The sequence below is a fragment of the Embiotoca jacksoni genome, unplaced genomic scaffold (assembly GCF_022577435.1).
Source record: "Embiotoca jacksoni isolate LCO1_2020_lvr unplaced genomic scaffold, fEmbJac1.0.p SCAF_8, whole genome shotgun sequence".
NCBI classification, from domain to species: Eukaryota; Metazoa; Chordata; class Actinopteri; family Embiotocidae; genus Embiotoca; species Embiotoca jacksoni.
The window spans coordinates 4,342,837-4,353,587 of record NW_027185436.1 but is presented as its reverse complement, the minus strand read 5'-3'; the positions used below and the strand labels follow the sequence as shown (position 1 = coordinate 4,353,587).

General features: G+C 44.3%; 1 protein-coding gene across 1 annotated transcript; it reads left to right on the top strand.

Annotated features, from left to right (window-relative positions):
* The first annotated feature begins 909 nt into the window (after positions 1–909).
* On the top strand, positions 910–9,394 carry LOC138191976 (monocarboxylate transporter 13). Its single transcript, XM_069139096.1, has 6 exons — positions 910–1,192; positions 1,712–1,738; positions 2,202–2,440; positions 2,534–2,677; positions 3,668–4,447; positions 6,307–9,394. Exons 3-6 carry the CDS (start codon positions 2,239–2,241, stop codon positions 6,477–6,479), a joined length of 1,299 nt encoding a protein of 432 aa, XP_068995197.1. The 5' UTR covers positions 910–1,192; positions 1,712–1,738; positions 2,202–2,238; the 3' UTR covers positions 6,480–9,394.
* Positions 9,395–10,751: the final 1,357 nt, after the last annotated feature.

Below are 10,751 nucleotides of genomic sequence, written 5' to 3'. Positions count from 1 at the left end.
ACGGCAGATAAACGAGTGTCCTCAGATGACTACTGGCAGAGGAAACGTGTTAAATATTAAACCTGATACACAAATCTGTTTTCAGTTTTGGGACTTTTTCTCTCATCTTTGATCTTTGCTGAGATATTGGATCATTTGGACGTTTATTGAAATGTAAACCACGAGAGAAGTTTAGGGGGGGGAAATCACAGTTTAGTGGAGCTATTGACAACACGGCGTTTTTAGTAAGATGACAGAAGCTAAAAAAAAAAAAAGGCTGAAAACCACTGGTTTAATATTTAACATGTTATAGTTTTGAAGCTTGTTATCATACATTGTGTTAAATCTTCATCTGAAAAGTAGAGAAAGCTGTCAAATAACTTGTTCAATACAAAGTACCATATGTCCCTCTAAGATGCAGTGGAGGAGTAAAGCAGCATTAGATGGAAACACTCAAGTAAAGTACCAGTAACACAAAATTCCCTTTATGTTCGTATCGGAATCGGAATTATATGTAAACCGACACTTTATTTTGAAATCCGGATGTTGTGTACGCTGAGTTTTAGCTTCAGCTGAACGTTGTGGTGTTTGTTTGATAAACGGAAACGTACTGCGAGATGAAATGTACACATCCTCAACGGGAGCCTCTTTCTGTTCCAATGAGACCATCTTAACAGCGACAATAAACGCGTCATTTGAAGAGCAGCTGGGTTTTGGCAGCGAGAACGGAAACGTGTTTGAAGCACGTCACGTTTCGGAAGCTTGATTTATTTCCCACCTGCATTCCGCGGAGACCCGCCCTCCTCCGCCGCTGATTGGTTAGTGCTCGTCGCCCCCACCATCAGGTGTCCTGTGATTGGTTTAGTTCGCAGCATCGGTTTCTCGGCTCTGTGCGGTGGGATGAACAGAGCCTAACAAACCAAACGTGGGGCAAACTTTACACGGGACCAATGTGGGACTTTGTTATCAATGCTGAGAGCTGGTGTCACATTTTAATATTTTAACAGGCTCTGCTGAAGTTGACCCACATCGTTTCACGGACATCAAACGCTGCAGCCCCGTGATAACAAACCCTCCCCGCTTTCTTCACATGAGAAAAGCTTCCTTCCTGCAGTGTTTATTGGGAACTAACGAGAGACAATCAAAAAGTTGGGACATCATCTCAAAGGCTTGAAGTCCCATATAAGGTGGGACACTGGTCCAATGCTGAGAGGTATTTAATAATCATTACTTTGCATTAGACCCGGTATTAGTAACCTGATAAGAGAAGCCTACAAAGTTGTTTTTTGTTTTGTGGGTTGTTGTTGTTGTTGTTTTTACAAATCTCTTTATTAAACACTAATCCTGTTTTAGGTTCTGAATGATGAGCTTTTATTGGTTTAAAAAAAAAAAAGATGTAAGGTTAGACAGAAAGTTATATTTACTAATCAGTAGTGTTGGCTTTCACCCATTTGGCCCGCACGCTGGAGAAGTTTGCCCTCGTTTCTTCCAGAAAACCTGCCCAGCTTATCTTTTTCTAATACTTGCTCTTCCTGTCAGAAACTTCTGAGGGCAAACTTTTCCCAAAGACAGACCGGCTGGCACGCGACCAGTAGCCAATCAGAAGCAGGGGGGGGGGGGTCTTTGTTGAATGCGGGTGGGTAAATGATGCGATGAGGACATCGGGAGTCGGACAGTAAAGGGACACATAGTTGGCTGGATAGTTACCTTTTCACCTTTTTCCTTGTTTCAGACTTGGTGTGACAGCTGGGACGATATTGTAAGTGTGGTTTTTTTTGGTCTTATTTTGAAGGAACCGTGGTGCGTTCAAAAGCATCATCAGAGGCTGTACTTTGTCATGAGGTTATATTGAACTGGTTCATTTTTAATGTGGAAGACCAATAATATTAGAAATGTCCACAGAAGTTCATTACTGGACTGCTGTGCTGGATTTCTTGGTCACTGTGATTGACAGCATTAAATCTCTTAAAATTCCAACACAACTTTTCTTTCCTAAATTAAAATCGTGAAGTAATAATAATAATAATAATAATAATAACTTTATTTATATAGCACCTTTAAAAACAGAGTTTACAAAGTGCTCTACGGAGAAGCAAAGCATAGTCATACATAACGTCCAATACCGGTAAACATTTAAGAAATAGTAATAGTACAAATAAGTAGTGATAGTTGCCAGAACCGAAGTTTCCACTGTTTCCACTGTTCACCCTGCTCTGCGGCAGGACAACTTCCAGAGCGCCGGCAGAGCAGCTGAGGAGGATGAAGCCCAGCGGAGCCGGACCTCCCGACGGGGGGTATGGCTGGGTGGTGGTCACGTCGGCCTTCTTCACCACGGGCCTCACGGCTGCCGTCCTCAAGAACTTCGGCCTCTTCTTCCTGGACATCCAGAATCACTTCGGAGTCCTGTCCAGCACCACATCCTGGGTCACCTCCACAGCCATTGCCATGTTTCACCTCGGAGGTCAAGATGCGGTTTTTAATCAGCTTGAATTTCTTGGCAGTGTTTAACTCCAAAGCTTTTACAATAGCGCTGCTTTCATTTCTCTCCCCGCAGCCCCAGCAGCCAGCGCTCTGGCCTTCCGGTTTTCTCACAGGGTGGTCATCATGATCGGAGGCCTGCTGACCTCTCTGGGGATGTTGCTGGCATCTCTGGACCTCGGCCTGCCCTGGCTCTACCTCACCATGGGCGTCCTGCAAGGTAGCACACACAAGGACGCACGCCGAACCCCGAAGAAAGCGTCGCCGGCTCTTTTGACTTCTTTCCTCCCGGTACCCAGAGATACGTCTGCCGCCATCTGACAGACTTGTTGCTGACTTTTGTGGTGGCATCTTAACCCCCCAGGGGGTTTCAAAATAATTTGAAAAGCAGAAACGAAAGACATTGCTCTGCTACTCTAATTTTGAGGCGTGTAATTTCTTTTTTTTTGGAGTAACAGCACATTTCCAACCCTTAATTGAAATGAAAAACAAAATCTCTTCGAGGAGATTGCAAGCAGACATGGCTTCCTCGTAGGGAAAGGTCAGGAACCAGAGCTCTGTCCTATTTCAGTGCCCGGAGCGAACGGCAAGCTGTTTGGAGTCTCTCGCCCTGCTATTTATAGTTCTTTTATTTGCTCCACATTTCCATTTCTGATTATGAATGGAGACGCAGTTTGTATGTTGGCGCAGTTACAGAAAAGGAAAACTAGAACAAAAAGGAAATGTCAGCACGTGCACACATCTGTAAAGCCATTTTATTATGAAAAGGCAGGCTGAGAAAAATGTGGCTGTTTTAAGATCTGAGTTATGGAGAAGGCAAAAAAAAAATGTAGTTTTGAGGGTATTAAATAAATACAAAATGATTTATTCTAAACACAAGATGATATGTGTGTAAAACAATTCTTCAACTGCATATTAGAAGAAGAAATTGACCTCGACCAGCCTGACGGATTTGATCCTTCTCTTGTGTGCTTTATTCTGACTGTGTTCGATCTACAGGAGACACAATGATCATTTTAGAAAATAATCTGCGTTGCTCTGTGTTGCTTTTCTTTTACACAAATCAGATTTTCTTTGTTTTGTTTTTTCCCCCCAATTTGGCACTAAGCTCTGCAGCTGGGTGGATCAAAGGTGGCCACTTTTTGGCGGTCGATGCAGTATCGAAGGACTCCAGTCTCTCAGGTCAAAGATGTCCATCTTCTTTTTCCAGGAACGGGCATCTCCTTCTCGTGGATCCCCGCCAACAGCATGGTGAGCCACTACTTCGTGCGATGGCGCCCCATCGCCTACGCCATCGCCAGCTCGGGGGAGTGCGTCTTCGCCGTGGCGTTCAGCCCTTCCTTCCAGTGGCTCATTGAGACGTACACCTGGCAGGGCGCCTTGATCGTCATCGGAGGCCTTCAGCTCAACCTGTGCGTGTGCGGCGCGCTCATGAGACCCCTGGAGACGACGCCGAGCTCCGCGCGGGGAACCGAGGAGCGCCTCGACGGAGACGCCGCCGCGCCGCCGAAGAGGAAGAGCACCTTCCAGTGCTCCCTCATTAGAAAACCTGAACTCTGCCTCTACATCCTGTTCGCCATCCTGGCGGCGGCCGGGTTCTTCATCCCTCCTCTCTTCTTGGTGCCCTTCGCCTACAGTCTGGGGATGGACGAGTACTGGCCGGCCTCCGTCCTCTCCGTCTTGGCGTTAGCTGACCTGGCGGGACGCCTGACCTGCGGCTGGGTCGCCAACATGAGGCTGCTGAGGAACCTGCAGCTGCTCGCCGTGGTGACCACCCTGCTCGGGGTGGTGATCCTGCTGCTGCCCGTCAGCCGCTGCTACTGGGCCGTCCTGGCGTTCACCTCGCTCTACGGCTTCCTGTTCGGCTGCGTGGTGGCCATCCACGTCACCTCCATCGCGGACATCGTGACCCTGGAGGGGTTCGACAGCGGGCTCGGCCTCTTCATGCTGTTCAGGAGCGTCGGAGGCTTCGTCGGTCCACCCGCTGCAGGTGAGCGGTCCGTCCTCGGGCCGGCGGGAGGGGGAAGCGACGCGGCGGGTACGCGGGGAGGCGCCGCTCAAAAGAAACGCGGAAAGGTTATCGCTCGCGTTCCTCTCCGGTTGTTTTGGGACTGCAAACGTGACGTCGCAACGAGCGCAGAGCAGAAGCGGCCGTGTGCGGGACGGGGTGTGATGTCACTCTCCTGCAAACACAAGCCTTGTTTCAGCACATTAGTTTGAGGAACATCTAGAAAACGTGATTTTACACATTTCATTTGGGTAAACGTCAAACTCGCCCTCAGGAAAATAAGCTGTTTAAAAAAAAAAAACACGAAACAAAATTAAACTTAATAAAAATGATTATTTCCAGTCTATAATATAAATCTAACTTCCTGTAGGAATAGTAACAGGAATTTTGATATGAAAGAACTGCTTCATTTAAACCCGAGTACTCTTCCTTTGTAATAAATCGTGCTTTTTCAACTCAGTTTTATTTATATAGATTGACATCACAACACAATAGTAAAGTCCTTCCGACATTATAGAGCACGAGCCGCCCTTCAACAGGAAAAGGAGGTGAGCGGAGAGAAAGGACAATCAACAGTTGGTGGAGCCAGGAGTCGCAAACCAGCCACATGCAGCTCCACGGTCAGCTGACCGACATAAATAAAGCGCAGAACTACGCCGGTGAGGAGACAAAGAATAACTAATAAAGTAATGAGATGTGACGGTGGAAGATAAATGCATGCAGAGTACCTAGATGTTAGCCCAGATGATTCATTTCAGGAGTTCATTTTAGAGTGTTTGTGGACTGACTATGAAACAATTGCAAGCCTGAAGTGATCAGAGACGTTTTCTGATTCAGATCAGAAAATATCCGATGAGAGAAAGAATTTGACTTCACATTTAATGTCATGTTTCCGCACGCCAGGTGTACAGGATGGACTTCGGATCGGAGGTTCACCGCAGCAGGTTTTGCCGACTTAAAGAAACTGAGTCCCCATGAAAGACAGAGCTGAACCTAATCACCTCTGATATCGTTACGTAAGGTTAGGTTAGGTTAGGTAGTTACTTTATTAATCCCGAGGGGACATTTTTTTTTAAAGACAGACGTGCTAGTGAGTGCACTCGTGGTCTTTTTCCTCCGGGGGGGGCTGTCAGCAGGGTTGACTTGGAGTCACGTCCCGGCCAAGAAGCCCACATGACTCTGAGAGTGGATCACAAGCTGAAATCAAAAGAATTAATCACCTGTGGGGTTTTTTTTTTTTCTGAAAACAGGGAAATATCTCAGGGGATTTGTAGCCATGACATTTGATAGAGAAACTCACGTCCTCCTCGGAATTAATTTTCACAATTTTCACAATGATAAGCCCATAAAATCAGTTGATATTTCCATTAGCCTTCGATCTACCCTGTTTAACTCTAATTATCAAATGTTAGGACGGTCATTGTGACCGTGCCGAGGTTAGCATTTACAGATCTGTGTTTGTGCAGGAAAAGTCAAGTGACACTGTGTTGTTGTTGTTTTTTTATATCGTTATAGTCCATCCTGTAAATTGTAAATAATTGATTCTGTACAGCCTCCCACACATTTAAGTAGTAACGTGATTATCTGGTGTGTTACTCTTGTCCAAAAACTGATTTACAGCTCTTGTCACACCACTGTCACAGTGACGAGAACAAGGTCATTTTCCCAGAATGGATTCTAAACATGTGCGACGCGGGAGCGCGCGGTGCGGTGTGCCGACACGGTTCAAATTGAAACGGTAGCTTCCAAACATCTCGCCGCAGGAACAGAAAGCTCCCGCTCGTTTATTTCTGAGCGCCGGCACACCGTGGGGTATAATGTTTCTCGTCCTTCTTGTGCAGGCTGGCTGGTGGACCACACCAACGACTACAGCGCCGCCTTCTACCTCTCGGGCCTCTGCCTCGTCTCTTCGGCGGTGTTCGTCGTCCTGGTCGACCGCCTGGTTCAGAGGAGGAGGGGGGCCGCAGACGCCGACAGCCAGCAGGACGACCGGGAGAGAGGACAAGTCAAGTGACACTGTGTTGCGTAAGAGCTGTTGACCTGAGCCCGAGGTGCCAGCCGAGCCATTTGGTGTGTGTTGGTGTGTGTGCGGCGTTTGGTCTGCTGCCAGCTGCTGACTGGCGTGGTATGTAGGTCACTGGGTGCAAACAGGTCTGACTGTAAGTGTTAACACACCCTTTAGAGCTGGGTTGTTGTTGTTTTTATATCGTTATAGTCCATCCTGTAAATTGTAACACCTGATTATAGGGACGCGTCCCATCTGTTTCAGCCCTGACACCAACACCCGGGCTTCGAGTATCAGCCGATACCAGCGGTTCAATAATAAGCTGTGCACCTTCCTGCGCGGAAGAGACAACGACGGTTCTTTCGTGTGACTCGACTTCACTTCGTGAAATACCTCCAAACAGTTGACTTTTTTTTGTTTCGTTAGCTTCCTCAAGCAAAAAGGTCAAGTCGACCAGCGGATGCATGACTCGCACGTGAACATGGACGCAGAACTGACACGCGACATTGCTAGAAAAGTTCTATAATTAGAGAGAAATCCTTTTCCAGGCCTGGAGTGTTAAAAGAAAAGTCTGTGAGAACACGCACTCACCTGTTTTTGCCAATTAGGCGGCAACCGACAATGACATCACCCGTTGGTTTGCGAACGCCTGTTATGAGGCCTTGAGTTCGAGCAGCACATCTGATCGGAAACCTGACAACACCACGTCCCGCCAACCGATAGCCGTGACCCGACTACGCCACAGACCTGTCGATCTCCCCCGACACGCCTCCAAAAACACTGATATGACATGACGGGATTATTCAGCAGATAGAACGCTGATAAGAAGGAGCGACTTTATCTTTCGACACCGAGACAATTTATTGACTTAGACTTTAGTTAGAGAAGGTGAACGGGAGTCTATGGAGCTTCCACGCCTCTTGTGGATGCTAAAGGAAATCATATCTCCATTTTTTTTTTTTTTTTTCCAACCGTAGCGCCTGTTGTGTTATTGTTGCGCGTCGCGCCGCAGCGTGCTGTAGATCAGCCCTGAAAACCACAGCAGAAACAGATGTGTCAGAAGTAGACAAACAGAGAGAGTTTATTCAGCTTGCACTTCGATGTTTTATTCAGTCACGGCTTTTGCGATCATATTTATAAACGATAACCTCACCATTAATGTGCTGCGTGGTTGTAAGCTGGTGACAGGAAGAGTGCATTTGTTCATCGTGATGTAATTCAGTGCAACATTGTGGCTCACAGCAGAGTTTGCTCAGAGGGTCCACGGAGGTACCGCTGTGAAATTTATGGTTGATTAAAATTTATTTTATTTTTTTTAATGTTTTTTTTCCACAAATTTAAATGTCTTCAAATACACATTAACATGAATCCAACATATTGTAGCTAATGAATAAATGGAGGCAGAAGATGTTATCTTTCAGTCTGAAATGCACACATTCAGCGACACACAGGAGCTCTCTCAAGCTGGACACCGGTTCACTCGTAGCGTGAGACTAACCTGGACCCGTCCCTCCAAGCCTCCTGCACTCCTCCAGTTTAGTATAAAACATAATTTTATACAATATATATATTAGGGGGTCCGTGCTCCATCTCTCTATCAGTTTGGGGTTCCTTGGCCTGAAAAATGTTGAAGACCCCTGGTCTAGAGAAACAGTTCTTGACAAGTAGAAAAACTAAAATATCAGCTATGTGCAACCCCGTTTTCCCAAAAATGTAGGGACACTGTGTAAAATGTAAATAATAACAAGACAACATATCAAACGTTGAAACTGAGAAATTTTATTTAATAATTTTTTTAGGGGGAAAGGGAGGGGACCTACTTTATTGAATGGCAGTGATCTTTGGGCCTTCAGGTGGCACTGCACCAAAAACAGACCATTTTTAGTGGAAATCAGTGCATGGGCTTAGAAACACTTCCGAAAACCATTGTCTGTAAACACGGTTTATCGCTGCATCCTCAAATGCAGGTTAAAACTCTACAATATAAGTAAGATATCATTTATAAACATGATCCAGAAACGCTGCTGCCTTCTCTGGGCCGGAGCTCATTAAGATGGACTGAGGACTTTAGTTTAAAACTGTCTGGTGGTCTGAAAAATCTAAATTTGATAATTGTTTTTCGAAATCATGGGCGCTGCATCCTACGGGATAAAGAGGAGAGGGACCATCAAGCTTGTTATCAGCGCAATGTTCCAAATCCAGCATCTGTGGTGGTAAAGATATGCATTCGTGCTAATGGCATAAATAGCTTGCACAAATATGGGTTTATTTGATTTGCAAATCAGCTAATTCAGTTTTTATTTACATTTTACAAAGCGTAAGAACAGGAAACAGGGTTTCATGTTAGTTATATGTATACTGTGTTGAACAGTAACAGCAAAATGATTGAATGAAAGCCTGTGTCGATTTCACTAAGTCGTCAGCAGGACACGAGGTTTGGATTCTCTGAGAGCAAAAGAACTTAAGAAACAGTTTCTTTAAAGCTTTACGACTCCTGCAGGACTCTCAACCTGATGATGGTCAGGCTGCTCAGGTTTCCCTCATTACTTTAGTGTTTAATCACTGTCATACTGAAAGTCTTTGTGTCATTTTACATGTTTTTTATTACTATATTCATCTTGTCCAAATCAAAGCTGTTCTGCCTTTGAAACGGAGATTTAAACATGAAGTCTTAAAAAGGAAATGCAGTTTGGTCATTTTTTTTTATCAATAAAATATTCATTTTCCAAGTGTTTTTTTTTTTTTTTTTTTTAATCCATATGATTTTTGATGTACATGTAGACCACTGTACATTTTTATACTTGAAATCAGACAATCAAAGCTGTTTTTTTTTTTACTTTTAACACTGAATATCTTCAGGTTATCTCTGCACATTTTTATGTATAAAATTGAATCTTTATGTCTATATATTAAATGTTTTTCATATCACCACTTCACATTAAAAATGAATATCTCCTCTGTGGGTTTTAAGTGTCTGACTTGTGTGTCACCCAGATTCACTTTCATCCCAAACAGCTGGCTCTGAGTTTCAGGAGTTGCCCCCCCCCCCCCCCCCCCCCCCCCCAGTGGGAAACTGATACCAGGATGAGGACATTTGTTGGTATGTGCTGTACAAATTGCTCACATGTTAAAAGTACAGTTATGCAACCTAATTCCCAATCCAGCTCCAGATGGTTCCTTATTGTCACGTGATGGTTCCTAAATATCTGTTGGTCAAACAAACTGAACAACTTAAATATGTCTACATGGGTTTCAGGAAACTGTGATGGGCATTTTTTTTACCACTTTATGGACCAACGGGTTACCTGGAAATGAACATAATTGGTTGCAGTCATACTTTGTGCCATTCACCCATTTGTTTGGTCAAGCTCAATGTGATGTTACAAAATGGCTTGTTCAACCAACAGTTCAGAACCTCAGTTTCTGTTTAACCACGTAATGCAATAGACAAGCAGCAAATCCTCACAAGTGAGAAGCAGCAATTTGCTATAGTAGGATCATTGCTACTTGATTATCAAAATGGTAATTTATTAATTGATCAAATTTAGCTTCAATCTTATTCATTTGAGCTTTAGTTGCCCAGGAAAGGTCCTGCCCAGATTAAAATTCAGTGAGATGTTCTTTTATGGTCGGTACACACACTAATCATAAAAGAAAATCTCATTCACTAATCAGAAAATACATTTTCTGTCATGATTTTATTGCAGATAGAGTTCAGAAATATTCCAAAGGCCACAAAAACTAAAACAAATTGGGATACAAAACCTGCTGAAGATGAGAAAAAACAATTAAAACTCCAAGCAGTGATGCGCGGACCCTCGCAGGCTGCACGTCGGGGGTCCAACGGGTCGGGGCCGCCAGCTCCCCAGCGTGCAGCACGGAAGGGTCCGCATATTCCCCCTCGTAGTTTCTTGATCTCGTTCCTTATTCTTCTTTTAAAAAAAATTGCCTTTTTTTGGCAGCTTTAACATCTTCAAAAAGTTGGTGCCTGACGCATGTGCAAAGTTTCCTGAGGTTTGGAGCATCGTTTGACTTTAAACATCAACTTCCTGTGTCATAGCGAAACATCAAACTTAACCGCATCGCCCTGGCTATACTATATACTATATACAATGCACTATATACTATATACTATATAGTACATACTATATACAAAAATGACTTTTTTATCACTTTTTGGACATGCTATAGTCTGACTTTTTTTATATTTCAGATAACACAGTATGAATTTTTGTATCACTTTTTGAAGTATGACCTTCTGAACTGACATGCATGCCTCAA